This window comes from Hoplias malabaricus, chromosome 8 (assembly GCF_029633855.1).
Source record: "Hoplias malabaricus isolate fHopMal1 chromosome 8, fHopMal1.hap1, whole genome shotgun sequence".
Classification (NCBI taxonomy): domain Eukaryota; kingdom Metazoa; phylum Chordata; class Actinopteri; order Characiformes; family Erythrinidae; genus Hoplias; species Hoplias malabaricus.
The window spans coordinates 8,525,383-8,544,949 of record NC_089807.1 but is presented as its reverse complement, the minus strand read 5'-3'; the positions used below and the strand labels follow the sequence as shown (position 1 = coordinate 8,544,949).

The 19,567-nt window shown below is 38.3% G+C and overlaps 1 protein-coding gene across 1 annotated transcript in view; it reads left to right on the top strand.

Annotated features, from left to right (window-relative positions):
- The window catches only part of LOC136705875 (adhesion G protein-coupled receptor F5-like), a 31,109-nt gene extending 24,978 nt beyond the window's left edge, over window positions 1-6,131 (top strand). The window contains exons 20-24 of the mRNA XM_066679685.1: window positions 78-1,430; window positions 2,144-2,185; window positions 2,303-2,365; window positions 3,090-3,153; window positions 3,597-6,131. Of these exons, the coding sequence (XP_066535782.1) occupies window positions 78-1,430; window positions 2,144-2,185; window positions 2,303-2,365; window positions 3,090-3,153; window positions 3,597-3,667 (1,593 nt within the window). The 3' untranslated portion in view covers window positions 3,668-6,131. The remainder of the gene's footprint in view (window positions 1-77; window positions 1,431-2,143; window positions 2,186-2,302; window positions 2,366-3,089; window positions 3,154-3,596) is intronic.
- Window positions 6,132-19,567: the final 13,436 nt, after the last annotated feature.

Below are 19,567 nucleotides of genomic sequence, written 5' to 3'. Positions count from 1 at the left end.
TAATTAAATTGTTTGCAAATGTATCATAATTAATTTTAAATATCTGTTGCAATATTAATATATATGTCCATTTCTAGAATTTCCTACAAGTAGTGGATGTTATGGCATCCACAAGTGCTCAGAATACCTGGATTCTGTTGAATAATGGCACCACAACTCAGAACACAAGCTCTAAACTTCTGAATTCTACTGAGTTTATGGGGCGAACACTAAGAGATGATAACTTTCAGATAACAACAAATACTACTCAACTAAACAGAACTATAACTACTGCCCCATTTTTTGGAAAATTTGGCATAAATTCAACTACGCAAATTGCTATTCCACAGTTTAATGGACGGACTTCCATCACCATCATAGTTTTTTCATCTCTGGACAATGTTTTGCCTGTTCGGAATGAAACTTACAATGGCACTAAAAACATCACCAAAATCAATGCAGATGTGACTTCGGTCGTTCTGAACAATACAGTTATCAACATCTCTCTTACATTTGATATTAGAAACACGTCACTGAGAAACCCACAGTGCGTCTTCTGGAACTTCCAACTTTTGAATGGAACTGGAGGATGGGACTCAACTGGATGTGAAGTCAAGCCGTTAAACGGAACTGAACAGGTTTCGTGCGAATGTAATCACACAACTTCATTCTCAATCCTGATGTCACCATTTGCTCTGGATAGCCTTATTTTAAGTTTCATAACATATATTGGTGTTGGTATTTCAATGATCTGCTTAATTTTGGCCCTCATCATTGAAGGCATAGTTTGGAGGGCATTGACAAGGAATGAAACATCCTTCATGCGCCATGTCTCCATAGTCAACATTGCTCTCTCCCTCCTGATTGCGGATATATGCTTCATCATTGCAGCAAATGTTGTTAATTATGGAGAGAAAACACCAGTGGGTCCCTGCAGTGCAGCAACTTTTTTCATGCACTTCTTTTACCTTGCTCTTTTCTTTTGGATGTTGTTCTCAGCACTCCTGCTATTCTACCGCACTGTGATGGTGCTTTCTAGAACATCTAAATGCATAATGGTGACCGTAGCATTCACTCTAGGCTATGGGGGCCCGTTACTTATAGCCGTCATCACTGTGGCATCAACAGCTGGAGGTGGAGTTTATGTCTCAAAGGAGAATGCCTGTTGGCTGAACTGGTACCAGTCAAAGGCCCTCCTGGCTTTTGTGATTCCTGCTCTGACTATTGTAGCTATAAACTTCCTGATATTGATTGTGGTGTTATTTAAGTTGGTCAGGAGGGGAGTTGGTGCCACCACTCAGCCAGATGAAAAACATGCCATAGTGGTCATTGCCAGATGTGTGGTCATTCTCACACCCCTCTTTGGCCTGACTTGGGCATTTGGGATTGGAACCCTTGTATCGTCTGCTTTAGGGATTCAAATAGTGTTTTCAGTCCTCAATTCACTACAGGTAATAATGATATGTTTATATATATTATATTTTATAAATGTCTGCTACTAATTGTACCATACTCTCATATTGCAGTATTCCACAACTTTGTCTAGTGCTAATAAGGTTTAAAGTTTTTTCAAAATAAAGGCTAGTATACAACATAAGCATCTTAGTTCAGTATCACTAAAATGTTTGAAGATGTTTAATTAATTCAGTTCTGTACTAAATTTATTATGGCTTTGTGTGAGTTTTGACTTATTTTAAAAGCTTGAGCATTTTAAAATTCTTCCTTCTTTGTGAATTTAACCTTCAACAACATAATGACCAAATTCAAGTGTTAAATGCGTTTTTCTCCTTTAAAATATAAAATGTTACTTAGCCATAAATGCTTAAGCCAAATCAGTTTACCAAATCTTCAAAATAGTGACTATAGCAGAGAAGAAAATACTGTACATGGCTTAAGGCTTCATTTTGGTCAGTTTATCATTACATTTTTAACAAACCTGAAGAGGTTATTCCATGTTGTTAAAAACAAAAGCCACAAGTAATGGAGATACAATATTCTCTTAGCTGTGGTATATACTATTTTTCCATTTTTAACACATACTGTCACTTAAGCTCAATAAAATGTCATCAAAATGTAAAGATTATTTTTTATATGATTATTAATAATTATTACTTGTAATATACACTGTTTGGTAATTCAAGTTATCTCCTGTATCTCTTTAAAGGGTTTTTTTATATTTGTATTTGGAGTTCTGTTTGACAGCAAGGTACATGTTCTATTACAATTTTTGATTTCTTAATTTTCATGTGTAGATCTGATTTTCAAACTACAATTTACTATTTTTTATGTTGATATTATTATGTATTTATTTTTATGATAACAGATTCGTGAGGAACTGGCAGGAAAGTTCAGAAAAGATGTCCGTAGTAGGTCTGGCCAAACCAAGGTAAATCTATTTCATATCTGATTACTGCATTTCAACTATGTGTGCTTGTTTTTACTTTAAACTCACATCATATTATCCACATAGTCCATGTCATTTTTACGTTTAATTAAAACGTGTAAATATGTAAATATGCAAGGCCCCAGAATAGGGATGATCCATCTCCAGCCAGGGAGGCAGGGAGCTTCTCCACACTTAAGGCCAAAGAGCAGCACCTGTTACTCTCCCAAGTTAAGAGAGTTTCACCCTGGTTCCTCTGCTCAGTCTTAGCTTCAGGCTGATAGATGCTGCACCTCTGAATAGTTGGTATTTTGGGTGAACATCTCTCAAGCTGCTTTCCAGCCTCTTTGTTTTGGCTTCTCTAAAGTCTTCTCTAGATGTAGGAAAAAAGAGTGGAAGGAGGATGGGAGGGATGAAGGAATGTTTTATTAATTCTTTTCTCATGATTAATTTGTTAGAAAAGTCTGTTAATTTTATAGTGTTTTACATTTTTCTCTCAAATTTTGAGCCTGTCATTGTTTTCGCTAAAAGATATATTTCTTATTTGTGTTCTTAATTAAGTTTGCACTTGTATTAGTTGTCACATATCCAGTTGTTAGCTCATTCTGTTAACATTGGTTTCCCATTTGGGAATATCTGTGTTCAAATCCACCTCAGGCTGCATTTTCACATTACAAAACAAACTTTGCATTCAACTATCCTACTATTAATTCCTTCTTAATTACAGAGCACTAGTGCAGGCAATTCATCTTCTACTGGGATTGGCTTCAGAGAAAGATTTCGGCGCAGACGTAAGTAACGAGCTGACACGCAAAATCAATAATTTATGTTCAACAACAAGATAAACAATTATTCTTGGTGAAAACTTATGGAATGACTCGAATGATGCGAATGTCCATATAATATTAATTACATGGTGGACTGAATGTTCATCTTACAACTTATACATTTTATAAATTATGTAAATTCATTTTGCAATGTTCTACCATAATTTGTATTTATTTATTTATTTTTGTGATTCTACATGTGAAGAAGTGTTTTAATTATTTGTAGCATTGATTATCTTAATGTGGGGAATGGATGTGTTACTCTTACATGAATTGTAATTTATTCAACCTACTTCTGTTAACCATGTCTACAGCCAATCTTAGGCTCTGCTAGGTATTGGTTTGCATGCAATCTGAGCAGTATTGGTCACCCTGATATTGCACCTAACATGCTTTTCTGTTTGCAGGAGGCTACCAAGTATCAGACAGCAGTGGATTCTTATCTTCAAGCAATTCAGATGCATTTCTCAACACTTAGTACAATACACAGCTTTATAAATCCTTTTTGCATGTACTGTAGAATACACAAATACATTTATGGGTTTCTTACACCTTTATACAGGGATATGTTAGGGATATGTTTAACATATGAAGCGGCACGGTGGCGTGGCAGGTAGTGTCGCAGTCACACAGCTTCAGGGACCTGGATGTCTGTGAGAATTTTGCCCTGCAAAGAATTTGCCCTGTGCAAATGCATTAGGCCCCTAAAATTATCATTATTTAAAATAATGTATCTTGTAAATAAGAGTGAGGATAACAATTATATATTATTATGAATACATTTATATGAATTTTTCTAAAATTGTGTGTTATGAGTCTGTGCATAGATCAGTGTAAAGTTTGTTTGCATTTGATTTTCTTGATTGTATGAATTTGTGAAATACACAGCACACTTTATTTAGCAAAATGTATAATAACCTCAAAACTACACAGCCACAATGAGAGATGTTAACACACATAATATCACACTGTAATAATGTAATTTGTTTTTATATTTAGTTAAGTACATAATTTCTTACTGCTCTTATAATAACTCTTTAAACCTGATTTTCTCAGGTGCCTAAAAAATTTGCACAGTACCATGTAACTCGACATAATCCTTCTAATGCCTCGCTATACCTTCCCATAAGCAAGCAAGAAAAATATACATAGAACAAATCTACAAAGTGCAGATTTGAATGAATGCACTTAAATAAAATTGATATCTGCTCAGAACATTTGTTTTCTTTTGCTTTTCTGTGGAGAATTTTTAAGGTTTTATGCTGTGGCTCCTCAGTCCAAGAGCTATTAGGCAGTCATTTGAAATTAATAGATGGGGATTATGCTAATGAAATGTTAATTGCAAAGAAACCTGCAATTTGCAAACTTTTGGTATTCACTACCATACGCACATCCTACGAAAAATCTGGTGTTTACTCAGAATTCATGAATCTGGCGGAAAGTTTACAGGAATGTCCACTTCTTTGTACATTACGCACAGTTTGCTTGTGTTTTTTAATGAAGGTTTCATAAATGAGGCCCAATAATGTGTTTAAAAAAAACACATAAAAACACACAAAAGAAAAAAAATGCAGAGCAAATGTATGTAATCATTTTTTTACATAAACTTTCCAGTTTCTCAAATAAAAACATTCAATTTGTGTTCCAATGGTAAGAAAAATGGCTTGGGTTTTGCTGCACCAGGTGATCAAAACTTCTTAGGTCTGTTCCAAAACCTAGTGAGAGGTCTAAGTAGGCACTGACTACATAGACAGCTGTTTATTTAGATGCTCTAATTAGAGAGAGCTTATTAGTACCTGCAACCTGTGGCTAGCGTCGCCTCAGCGCGATGGACTCTGTGCTTTGTGTTTTTTAGCTAATATAATTATTTTTGCTCTGGGATTTTCACGTTTCCACCAGACTTACTGCACCAAACCCTTCACAAAAACAGGATTGAAATCACAATGCATGCCTTTCATCATGAGACCAAGTCGAGTCTCAAGTCTCTTATTGTTGAGAGACTTGTGACTTGACTTGCACTTGCCCCTCCAAGACCAGAGACTTGATTCGAACTTGCAAAAAATGACTGGTAAACATCTCTGCTTAAAATTCGGTCAGATTAATATATTTTACTAGGCTGTATAATGAGGTGTCTAAGAATTAGCACAGCCTATGTGTCGGGAGCACACACACACTATGAAGTAAAATGCTCTTTAGTTAGACAGCTCACTAGGTTTTGGGACAGACCCCTTGTCTTGAGGTATCAGATATTGTGTTTATATTACATTAGAGTTTGTTACTTAAACATTTCCAAAGAGAGATTTTATTGTTTTGACATTGTATTTGTTGATTAACTTAAAAAGATTAAATTAAAAAGAAGTGCTCCATTTTTTCTTATTTTTATAATAAGAGAACAAATCTCATACTGAATTAACAACATATAATCATTGCATTAACAGTCTTTTTTTTTTTTTTTGATAATTTGGAATTACCTGAGGACACATTTGTATCTGAAATATTGACATTAAAACAACTTGTAATGTCTGCTTCAGTGTCAATGTCGGAATCATATTTTGTATAGTTTGGTATAATTCATAAAACAGGGTCTTAAAAATTTACAAAGCTGGAGAACAAATTAAATCTACAATATTTGTGCAAAATGACAAGAATGTTGTATTTTATGGGACAAGATCAGCAGAGAGACCTGAGTGTGACCCCAGCATTATTCAAAATGTAACTGAAAATGCAATCAAGAAACAATGCAGACACCAGAACGTAACTGCTGCATTATTTAAAGTGGAAATGGAAACGTGCAGAAGAAGATGGAGAATAAGGGACATCTTCTGAACATGTCAGAGATCAGACTATGACTAAAGCATGAGAAATTATCACATAAAACATGCAAATACAAAGTCTTGGCAAATTTTGTTACATATACAGTACCAGTCAAATGTTTGACAGATAGACAGTTGATGTTTTTAATGCAGGATTAAAAGAAATTTTAAGATCATTTGTCGTTTTATTGATTTGTGTAGCGGAGTGACCGTATTCGAGCTGGTGATGCTTAATAGTGGTTCTAACTTATAATACTTATTATTATTATTATTAATAATAATAAATTTATTATTAAATGACAAAAATATTAACAATTAATTAGAGAGGGAATACTGTCACCGCTATGTGAGTTCTTCAGGATTTTCAGACTCTTAATGAACAAACTCCACACACTGTTATTTCAAATAATGGAAATACTTTATTAAAAGGAAAGATAATATTTTGATAAACATAGCACAATCATCAAAATCTCACGGAATCAATGCAGGTGAAACCGGTTCGAATTTAGAGATAGGCTAGGCTATATGACTTGGGAGTGAGGCTGGTTGATATGATCTGATCAAGATATTATTTTACCAAGAGTTATTTAATTTAATTCAATTTCAGCTCTGGAAATGAGGAATTTTAGCTTACTTTTCCATTTATTTCGGGGTTATAATCACAGCCGATGATGTCCCGCAGATCTTCGCTCTGTTGTTTCTCTGGGGCTTGACTTGTCACGGCTGAAGTTAGGCTGATCAGTGGGGAGAGTCCCTCCCGGATGAGTCAGCCACTTTTCGACGTCCTTCGGACGCTGTGACATCAGTCGGGGATTCCCTTTACAGAGAGCTGCTGGCTTGGCTGGATTTTCCCCTTCTCGATAGGTAAAAGTTTGCTGTTTTTCCTCTGATCAACAGAACTAATTTCAAATTACTTAGCTTATACTTTATTTTACAGTTTTCCTCTGTCCTTTACTCTGGCCACGAATAAGTTTCACCTGCTTTGATCAGTCGTAAAATTAAACTTGGATTAGGCTTTTCAGAAAAAGTTGAGCAGAAGAGAGAGCTCGGAAACCAGAGCTCGGAAACAGAGAGTGAGCGGAAGAGAGAGCTGCCTAGAGCTGGGTGACCCCTTTTCAGATGTGGCGCGGTCACGCCCATTTGGGAGGTCTCCTTTCTCTGATTGGATCCTGGGTCTGAGGCTCACGTGACTTTCTTCACGTTTCAGAGAGAGAGAGAGAAAACTCACATTTTTGGCTATTGAAAAATACTGGATAAAATATACTTTCATACATACTGGATCATAGCATAATGAGTGTACTGGATTATTTTTATCATATATATATATATATATATATATATATATATATATATATCGAGTACATTATCAACTATTCTAGATGTTAGACATTAATTCGTTTTCCAAAACGGAGACAGGAATTTTCCCTCATGATTGAAACAGTAATACACATCACTTCATTAGTTAGTAGACATTCACCTGAGAATAACAGAGGGTAACATTAATACATATGGCATAAAAGATGTTTATAAGCAGTGGCCTCCGATGCGTCCGTTATTTATTTAGAGGGAGACAGGGCGAAACGTGATTTTGCAAATGTCCTCTTGGGGGCACTGTTGGTCCAACTACGGAGCCCCTAAAGGGACTGGGGGAAAAATAAAAAAACACTATTGATTTTACGTTCCCTTGCAAATAGTTTTGTGGTCCCTCGCAAATAGGTTTGCGTTCCCTCCGAAAAAAATTTTGCGTTCGCAAAAAATGAGCGTTCGCAAAATGCATTGCGCTCATTTGCAAATGTTTTATGATACACAATTGTCTTCGTGACTCATTTAACACATCAGGACACTGCAGTTTTCAGGGAAATTCAGCCACTTGAAACAGAGATTATATATGTATTTATTTATCTCTACAAACACACAGTTTCGTTGCCAGTGTGAATCGTTCATACATCTGTAAGGAACTGCCTAACATCAGAGGAAGTTGTGAAAAACAAGTGCAAGTCAGAACGTCGTAGCTCCACGTATCTCCATAGTAACAGGTGTATGAGACGTAGGTGGCTTCGTGAAAGAAAGTAAAAGTGTGGACGGCTGGGTTTATTTATTGTTATTGACTGGGGTAGGGGTCAAGCTAAGAATCTTAACGAAAAACCTTTATCAAGCAAAGACTCTCTTAAAAGTTTGGTCATTCAATAACAAGATGGAGGGTGTAAGGTAGTTGCTTAACACACAGAGATCTCAGGGCACGCTGCGAACTAATTTTTACAGAGACATGGCTCAGCGCGATGACTCCAGACATGGCTGTGGAGCTAGAGCCGGTCGCTACACCATGCATTTCGTTTTATCTGGGAATTCTGTTTTTTAAAGCTGCAGTAAAAAGGATATCATTTTCTGCCAAAAACTTTTACACACATTACTCCAATACACTACCAATAGCTACACATTTATTTAGGTGTTCACTCCCCTTTCTCTCCCACTGTTTGGAAACTGTGTTCATTGTCTGTATCTCTGTACTGTTCACGTAACCTTTGTCCATGCGCTTGCACTTTAAATTCTCTCATCCTCATTTCATAGCAGTTAACAACACAGCAACAAACGTTTCAGTTGGCGCTCCTCAGTAACATATCCATGTTTTCTGCTCAGAAGAGATGCTATGTCTTTATATTTCAGTCCAAGATCAAAGTAAAATTCAACGAGCTGCTCCATAGTTCACCTGACATGCACAGCAAGCACATAATCAACAGCAAGCACATTACTACGGAGCCGACAAAGTATTTGCGAGGGAATGCAAAACTATTTGCGAGGGAACGCAATTGTGTTTGTGAGGGAACGCAAAATCAATAGTGTTTTTTTATTTTCCCCCAGTCCCTTTAGGGGCTCCGTATAAAACAGTCATAACTCGGGTTCTTAATTTTCTCTGTCCCAAAGAAAGAGGGGGGGGGGTAGTCATCTGGGTTGAAGATGGTGACTCATTCATCCTGGGGTCACTGAAGTGTGTTCTGCTTAGTCTTTGGTTGTAGATATATGTGTGTGTGTGAGTGTGTGGGTGTGTGTGTGTGTGTGGGGGTGTGTGCAGAGTCTTTCCACACACACATTCTGTGGAATGTGGGTTCTGTTCCAAAAATCCTTATCAGAGTGGAAAGTCTTAAATTTTTCATTTCTTGATCTGGTCCATACTCCACTACATTCCCCCCTTTTTCAGTTTTATGGTCCGGCAGGGAGCATGGAGCTGAAAAGAACTTTTGCTGTGGAGGAAGGTGAGATCAGCAAGCATATTCAAACACATTTCCAGTGCTGATGTCTTCCTATCAGTGTATGGGTGCATATGGAGTGTTGATGTTTGCATGCTGAAGGGATTCTAATTACTTATGGGTAGGTCTTGTTCAAACGCAACCTCGAGAGCTGGTTCTTCGACATGGCCTATGGCTTCATATCTAAAACTCGGGGTTTCACCTCTCTGGGCTCTCTTATGTCTAACGAACTTAACCATTTTATTAGACCAAGTTTCTAACCTGCTCTGTAGGGCTCGAGTGCGTTTGAAATAGAACCAAGCTATACCAAAGGTCAAAAGATATCCTAATCCTACCAGTGTAACTAGTAAGGTGTCTGGAATGCAGGTGACAGGCTGTACAGGCCAGAGAGGTTGAGACGACAGTTAAGGCCCACAGTGGCAGGCTAAGAAAGATCTTAGATGAGCAGAGGTGAAGGATGGTGAGAAAAATCATAATCAACCCACACACCAGCTCTGTCCCTCAAGGTATGCTAAAGCACATTTGGGCAAGCCAACTTCAATTTGGAATAAGGTGCTGTGGACTGATGAAACTAAAATTGAGTTATTTGGACATAAGGAGTGGTATGCATGGCAGAAAAAGAAATTTACCTGCAGTAAAGTTTGGTGGCAGTTCCATCATGCTGTGGGGCTGTGTGGCCAGTGCAGGGACTGGGAATTTTATTACAGTTGAGGGTCGAATGTATTCCAGTAAATATCATCAGATTCATGAGAACAACGTTCAAGAATCACTAACAAATTTGAAGTTGTGCCGGGGCTGGATACTTCAAAAACACAACATCAAACAAAAAATCTACTAAGGCATTCATTCAGAGAAACCAGTACAATGTTCTGGAATGGCCATCTCAGTCCCCAGACCTGAAAATTACTGAAAAACTGTGGTGTGATTTAAAGTGGGCTGTCCATGCTCGGAAACCATCAACCTGACTGAACTGGAGATGATTTGTAAAAGTAGAATGGTCCAAAATACCTTCCACCAGAATCCAGACTCTCGTTGGAAGCTATAGGAAGCATTTAGAGGCTGTTATTTCTGTGAAAGGGGGATCTACTAAATATTGATGTAATTTTTCTGTTGATTTATTTTATTGACCTCAAAGAGAAATTGCTGTTGTTACAGTTTATTGTAAAAAACTGTTGTTGTGCAACCGTTTATGTAAAGAATAAACACTCTAATAATAATTTAAAATTTTAAAAAAGAGAAAAAAGAAATAAAACAAAAGAGAAATTTGCAATATGTACACATTTACATTCTTAAAAATACAGTAAAGTGGCATTGGCTGTGATAATAAATATAAAATATAATTATATAAATTATTGCACCTCTGAATTATTGCACACATTAAGAAAAATGAATCATATTATTAATGTTATTGTATTTATGACCAGTATAATATGGCATTTAGTATTGCACGGATGAACCATAGTGTTACACTTTGAGGGAGTAGTTATAGTTTGATGGCCACAAGTAGGAAAGACCTCCTGTGGCGCTTTGGTGCAATGAGTCTTGCACTGAATGCAACAGCATATAGGACAGCACTCGACACCACAGACTCATAGAATATCACGAGCATAGTCTGGCAGATGTTGAAGGATCTCAGGCAACTCAGAAAATAAAGATAACTTTGGCCCTTCCTGTCAAGGGCATCAGTGTTCTTAGTCCAGTCCAGTTTATTGTCAGTGTGCACTCCCAAGTATTTGTAGTCCTCCACAGTGTCCACACGGAGTTCCCTGATGGACACAGGGGAAACCACTGACTTGTCTCTCCTCAGGTCCACCACCAGTTCCTTTGTCTTTGTCACACTGAGCTGCAGGTTCAGCTTGCACTATGCAACAAAGTCTTTCACCATGCCCAACTTTATGCACCTGCCTAATTTTGTTTTGAACAATTATTGCACACTTTCTGTAAATCCTATAAACTTCATTTCACTTAAAATATCACTGTGTTCATATTTAACTGAAATTGCTGATCCGAACAACTAATGATTTATAATGGAAAATCATGACAATTATCAGAGGTGCAGATTCAACAATTTACAAATAATAGACTAATAGACTTCGACTTTACAAATATATACAATGCAATTTTAAACAAGTGTGTTTATTTTTGCATAAAATTGATATATCAATTAAACCAAAAATATGTATTCATGAATGTAGCTGCATTGTACAAATTGCACACGGTGAGACACAGATTGGGATGTATTCATTTGTGAATAGTAAAACATATGTGACTTTTTTTTATTTGTGGATTAACATTTAAGCATTTGTCAATTGTTTTGAGACGAATCTCCCTCCATAATTGGGGCATCAACTTTTTCTTCAGATCATAATGGGAAATCAGTACAGCGCAGGGGGTGAGCGATATAATATTGTTTACGATAACACCGGTATGACCCTTTTAACTCGATAAGACTTCTTCCATATTGTGTGATATTGTGACATAAGCGCGTAAAAGTGATATGAGCTCAAGCTACACCTGGGGGATATATCACAAATATCCATATATTCCATAGTATTTTTTACACGATTTTGAATATATTCGTTATATAGAGTATGCTGAGGATGCTCTATATACCACCTGAGTACATTTAAAACATAAATGTCCCATTCAGCTTGTGAATTTCTCTCTCACACACACACCTACACATGGGCGTGCACGCACACAAACAGACGCACACACCATGTTGTCCTGCCATTGTGTGTGTATGCCGCTCGAGCAGTTCTCAGCACATTTAATGACACACTCAGGTCTACTTCTCTGATAACTGTGAGTATGTCAACAATGGACAAAACTGAAACCAGTGGTGAAGATTTAATTTAAAAAAAAGAGCACTGTTAAGACCATGACTTGTTTGAATCCAGCTCCACATATCAATGTCTTTGTTTACAATAATAACAAACTATAAAAAAAAGTTTATCTTGTCAATTGCTGACAGTGTGTGAATAATCATGGAAAGACTGTTGTTTTCTGTTTATACAAAGCTACAAAGTTAAGTTTTTCTAAAATCAAGCCCCTTAACATTTTATCAAGCGAGTAATCTATGAAAAAGGAACAGGGCATCGCAGGGAACTAGATATTTATATACTAACTTACATTTCTAGCTTTTTAAGGATTAGACTGATAAAACAGTACTGTAACAAATTCACAGCCTTGTTTATTTTGAGTAAACCCTCGCTCTGGTGTTCTGGGGTAAACAATCCGGAGAGTTTTTCAGTTTTCTTGTAGAGTTGTGTAAAATATGTGCAGATGTAATTTACTTGTCAGAAGTCAGTAACGATGAGATGTGTTTGGCAAATATTTGAATGAACGATTTACAATTTGTTGTCATTATCTGTAACCCTTATCCAGTTCAGGGTCACGGTGGATCCAGAGCCTACCTGGAATCATTGGGCGCAAGGCTGGAATACACCCTGGAGGGGCTGCCAGTCCTTTACAGGGAAACACACACACAGACCTATGGACACTTTTGAGTCGCCAATCCACCTACCAAAGTGTGCTTTTGGACTGTGGGAGGAAGCCAGAGCACCCAGAGGAAACCCACGCAGACACAGGGAGAACACACCACACTCCTCACAGACAGTCACCTGGAGGAAACCCACGCAGACACAGGGAGAAAACACCACACTCCTCACAGACAGTCACCTGGAGGAAACCGACGCAGACACAGGGAGAAAACACCACACTCCTCACAGACAGTCACCTGGAGGAAACCCACGCAGACACAGGGAGAAAACACCACACTCCTCACAGACAGTCACCTGGAGGAAACCCACGCAGACACAGGGAGAAAACACCACACTCCTCACAGACAGTCACCTGGAGGAAACCCACGCAGACACAGGGAGAAAACACCACACTCCTCACAGACAGTCACCTGGAGGAAACCCACGCAGACACAGGGAGAACACACCACACTCCTCACAGACAGTCACCTGGAGGAAACCCACGCAGACACAGAGAGAAAACACCACACTCCTCACAGACAGTCACCTGGAGGAAACCCACGCAGACACAGGGAGAAAACACCACACTCCTCACAGACAGTCACCTAGAGGAAACCCACGCAGACACAGGGAGAAAACACCACACTCCTCACAGACAGTCACCTGGAGGAAACCCACGCAGACACAGGGAGAAAACACCACACTCCTCACAGACAGTCACCTGGAGGAAACCCACGCAGACACAGGGAGAAAACACCACACTCCTCACAGACAGTCCCACCTGGAGCAGGAATCGAACCCACAACCTCCAGGTCCCTAGAGCTGTGTGACTGAGACACAGTGCCGCACTTTATTGATTTTTTAATTTTTTAATTAATGTCATATACATATAGCTTATGATCAACCTATGTCAAGAAAAATACGGATGAATTTTGTGATATTCCAGAATTTTATCATCCTAGGCCGGCGGAATGAATCAGCATCACATTGGTACTGGAATTTGGAAACAGTGGACTCTGTTCAAGCAAGCAGGACTGGGTCTTATCCAATTCCATTGTTTTAGCTCAAAGTGAAAGTAATAAATAAAATTCAATATCTAAGTCAGTATGGATATGTTTGTCAATCTTTTAATCTGCCATTAAAATAAACAATTATTCATTTTCAAAATTCTTGTATTTTCAGTCTACAGACAATCTTTGATAATGTAGTTACATTTTACATATTACATTTAACATTTATGCATTTGGCAGACACTTCTATCCAAAGCGACTTACAAAAGAGGATCTAACATTCAAACTACAGCACAATTTATACAAAATACCTTACACTGAGTGCAATATGCAGGAAGTAATAAGTGCATTAAAGAAGGACATTCAGTGCAGGAGATACTCTCAGAAGAGCTGGGTCTTCAATGATTTCTTGAATGCGGAGAGGGTTCCTGTTGCTCTGATGGTGCTTGGAAGCTCGTTCCACCAGCGTGGTACCAGAGATGAGAACAGCCTCGACTGACCTGTACGGGGGGTTGGTTGTGTTCGTTGGCGCTCCTTTGAGGAACGGAGAGGGCGGGCGCTAACGTATGGTTTTAAGAGTCTATTGAGGAAGAATGGAGCAGAACCAGTGAATACTCTGAAGGCCATCATTAGTGATTTAAATTTATTATATGTTTGATCAAATTCATAAGGATTTCAAATTATTGTCAGCAATTTCCACACACATAATTGAGTATCATACGGTCTCATGGGGGAGATATATAGATACATACACGCAGATCACCCACAATATTAAGACCATCACCCTTCCTCTACAGTCATGGTCCATTCTCTCAGCTCCACTAATCAGACAGGAGAACTTTGTAGTTCTAAAATTATAGACTGCAGACCATCTCTTGCTCTGCGTACCTTAACTACCTTTCCTCATGTGCTGCAATGGTCAGGACCCCCAAAGAGCAGGTATGATTTGAGTAGTAGATCATTCTCAGCACGGCAGTGATGGCGGTGTGTTGGTGTTGTACTGGTATGAGGGGGATCTGACGCCGCAGTTCTGCTTGAATTTTTATTCCATTCAGCAAGACATGGCCAGACCACATGCTTTATATGCTACAAAAAACTGGCTCCACAGACACAGAGCATGTGTTTAACTAGCTTCTGTCCTGGTTTTTTGGGGTGTATTGCAGGCATCGATTTATAAATGTGTTTATATGAACAATATTACCATGGGCAGCATGGCGGCAAGACATGTAGTGTGGCTGGCACACAGCTCTGGAGTTTGAGTTGTGGGTTTGAGCTCTGCCTCAGATGACTGTCTGTAAGGACTTTGGTGTGTCACATTGTCCCTAGGTGTGAAAGTGTGTGGTGAATTGGCTTGGTTTGCGAAAGAAGTTTTCAGCATTTTGAAGCATATGTTATTGGAGTTCTGTCCACTGTAATAAGATGTCAGATCGAAAAGGCCAATTGCCTTAGTGATCTGCCTAATGAAAAACAATAAAACTTTAAAAGATTGTCTGCTCAGTGAATCAAATTAATTAGTTTTGAACATGGGGGATATATTCAAAATGACTCTGAAACTATTTCTAAAATTGGTTTAAATGTTCATGCAGGAAATTAGGGTACAATTCAGCTAAACTGAGGGTACAGTTTATGAAATGAAAATACAGATGAATAAACCGATTTTCCTCTTCACATTTATTTCTAGTGACCTCTACTGGACTCCACAGGCTTCAGTGGAATGGTAAATAAAAAAATAAAAATAAAATAAAAATCTACTTGCTAAGAATTATCATGCTAACCCTAGCTTTGACCACCATGAAGCAGCCCAACCCAATGGACTGATACTTCAGTGACAGTGTTAGCCACGATACAGCTTCAGATGAGACTAAATTAAGCTGTTTTTATGAATAATTTACATTTTCTAATTAAGAGATGTTCATCTGTTTTGGTTTGTTATTCAGACAGAAATAACAACAGACACATTTCTACTTTTAGTTTTTTGGTTTTTTTTTCTTCATCATGCTTTTAGAGGCTTCCATATACATTTGGTTTGTATCCTGATATGAATTTAGCTACATACATTTACACCTAGCATATATACAATTTTTTGTTGACTTCCTAGTTGTGTGTCCTGAATGATTCTGTTCCTTACAGATAAAGCTTACACACCCTGTGGTGTGGTGCATAAGGAGAATGTGGCTGCCCTCATGCAGATATATTCCTGATACTGAAGACGGATGAAACCAGGTGTAAGCAAAGTAAAACTGATACCACAAACTGGCACAGCTGGTTCTCCAGTTGCCACCTTCACAGGTAAAAGCACGTCCCTGAGAGACGCTTGAATTGCATTGTGGATGTTTTTGATCTCATTTTAAATACTTTATATTGTGATGACTCATCATTTAAACTTCAAACTAGAAGAGTCAGACTCACTACAAATATATTATTAGTTTATTAAACTTTATTGCTCCTGTTCTTTCGGTCGCATTTGCACATTGTAAATGATGGTGGACTTCCTGCTTACATTTTTTAAAAACTATTTTGTAAAAGAAATAGGCTCAGCATTTTATATCTGACTTGTGATTGAACAGATATACATTCCTTATACAAAATATGTGACTGCTGTACATAGTGTTTTGCTGCTACCAACACACAAGTATCTGACGGATCTGACATTCGTAATGTGCTATTAAGCTGGTTTGGACTCCTGGCATCCGTATGAATTAGGTTTCTGCATAATATCTTGTCTTCTAGTTACTCTACAGTCGCTATAGCACAATTTTTTTTCTTTTCAGTATAAAGACTGAGGGCATATACAAAATATACCCAGCAAAGGTGAATTCATTATTCAAAAAGGCAAAAGACATGAAATCAGATCAGAATATTCACGTTCATTTTAATAGATTGAATTTGACAGTTTCATTTTAAGGTAAAAAAATCAGATTGAATCACTTCAGTTGGACGTAGCTTTAACGGATCAAAGTCTTCATAGAGATGAAGTTTAGCAACAAAGGAAATAGAGGAGGATAGGAAATAAAATCATTCGACCAGGTTAACCTTTTTGGCTCTAGTTATTTTTCTGAATTTTGAATGATTCTTACTTTAAATAGTTGGAATAAATTAAAATAGTTGGGTTTCTGTGGAAAAGGACGCTTTAAAGTTGAAAAATGTGTTTTTTGACCCTAATAATTTACATAAGCTTCAAATTAACTCCTAAATGCCAAAAAATGTAGACGCTCAGATTGTTTTTCGACATAAATGGCTCTGGAGACATCAGTGATCCACAGATGATTTATTTATAGAACTTCACCAGAAAAGGTTGAGTGTTCCAAATATTTATTTTGATATTTTGTGGTATTTCATAGTATTTTTTTGGGGAATCGAAATTTGTTTTTTCATCTTTTTTTTTGTTTCATGAAATACTTCAAATACACATTGCATGGTTTATATTTAGGCTCTAAAAAGCCATTTTGGGCATTAGGTTCTAACAAGCGAAAATGGACTCACTAGGAGTGTATATTAGTCCTTTTTGAAAAATTGTGGTAATAAATATCCAGTGTCAAAAATGGTGTCAAACAGTGCTCAGCCACCTTGAATAAGGTGTTAAATTAACGGTTAGGTTATTTGTCTTTATATTTACATAAAATACACCACTTCAGTGGAAAGATCAGTTCCAGCTTAATCATGCAAATATTTTAAAAATGAAAAATGTTATGAAGCAGAGAATGTGACAGTTACTGACCTGAAACGGTCATCAGAACTTCTGGAAATCCATTTTGATCTAATTTTATACTGCAGTTACAATAAAGAAAATGAAGCAATCAGTGGCATTATGAATATAACACATTTAAACACATGCACACTACACAAAGAAAGTGTTGTGGTTAGACAAAAGCTTATACTGTACTCAACAACAACACAAGGTGTGCTGGGCAGCTCATTGTGTCCATCCTCTCTAAGAAACAGAAGTTGTGTGTAATGTGGCAGCTCACCCAGGGGTGGATTGGAACAAGGGCAAGCCATCAACAGAGCACTACAGAAATAGGCCTCAAGTGCAGAGACACACACAACACTAACTCTGGATGTTAAGAGTGTCAGGGAAAAATGAAACACGAGAGGAAAACTTGATATCAGGGGAAAACTGATCAGCTCAAAATTGAGGAAAAGAAAACAGAGGCAAGAGGGTTTCCCCAAAACAAAAAGGGAGGGACAAGACGAGACAAAAGAAATTAAATAGAGAACACAACTTACTACTAATTATTTATTTATACCAAAAACGGTAAAGAAAAGAAAATACTGAATCCCAAAAGAAACCAGAGGGAAAGCTCTGGTGGAGAAACAGAAGACAGAGAGAAAGGGAGAAAACTCAAGAGCCTTTAACAAATTACCAGCCAGACTTACACAGCACTGTGAAACACAAAAACCCAAGACTGAGCACTGACGTGTGTGTTGGCTTCCTTTAAATAGGAGTAGCCCAGGTGGAACTAATTGCCTCAAATTAAGAGTGTCTCTGTCTCCCTCTAGTGACTGGGGGTGGCTTAGCAGGCAGACCTCTTACACTGTGTGATAATATTCAACTTTTATCTAATACAAAATGAGTTAATTATCTTAATCAAATAACAATACATTAAACATAAGGTGTGATGCTTCAAGTACCAAAAAGCGGTGTTGTTTTGTAGTAATTCAGAATGACTCATTTCATTTATTTCATCTTTCATACATTATAAAAGGATTATATTCACCACAGAAGTGCCACATGTACAACGCATTTATAGTAAATCTCCATAATGTTCACTAAATGGAAATGTTCTGTAAAAAAATGTATTACTACTATTAAATTACTGATATATTTTTACAGTGTATGTTCTTTGGAGGGAAAACTAAAAAGAATGAAACCTAAAGTGGTGGTTTCATTATGCTTTCATTATACACCACCAGTTTTATAACTGGGTTCTGATCTAGAGACTGAGAGCTCTATATTCATTCATTCATTCATTATCTGTAACCCTTATCCAGTTCAGGGTCGCGGTGGGTCCAGAGCCTACCTGGAATCATTGGGTGGAAGGCGGGAATACACCCTGGAGGGGGCGCCAGTCCTTCACAGGGCAACACACACTCACACATTCACTCACACACTCACACCTGCAGACACTTTTTGAGTCGCCAATCCACCTACCAACGTATGTTTTTGGACTGTGGGAGGAAACCGGAGCACCCTGAGGAAACCCACGCAGACACAGAGAGAACACACCACACTCCTCATAGACAGTCACCCGGAGGAAACCCACGCAGACACAGGGAGAACACACCAAACTCCTCACAGACAGTCACCCGGAGGAAACCCACGCAGACACAGGGAGAACACACCACACTCCTCACAAAGAGTCACCCGGAGGAAACCCACGCAGACACAGAGAGAACACACCACACTCCTCACAGACAGTCACCCGGAGGAAACCCACACAGACACAGGGAGAACACACCACACTCCTCACAGACAGTCACCCGGAGGAAACCCACGCAGACACAGGGAGAACACACCACACTCCTCACAGAGAGTTACCCGGAGGAAACTCACACAGACACAGGGACAACACACCACACTCCTCACAGACAGTCACCCGGAGGAAACCCACGCAGACACAGAGAGAACACACCACACTCCTCACAGACAGTCACCCGGAGGAAACCCACGCAGACACAGGGACAACACACCACACTCCTCACAGACAGTCACCCGGATGAAACCCACGCAGACACAGGGAGAACACACCACACTCCTCACAGACAGTCACCCAGAGGAAACCCACGCAGACACAGGGAGAAAACACCACACTCCTCACAGACAGTCA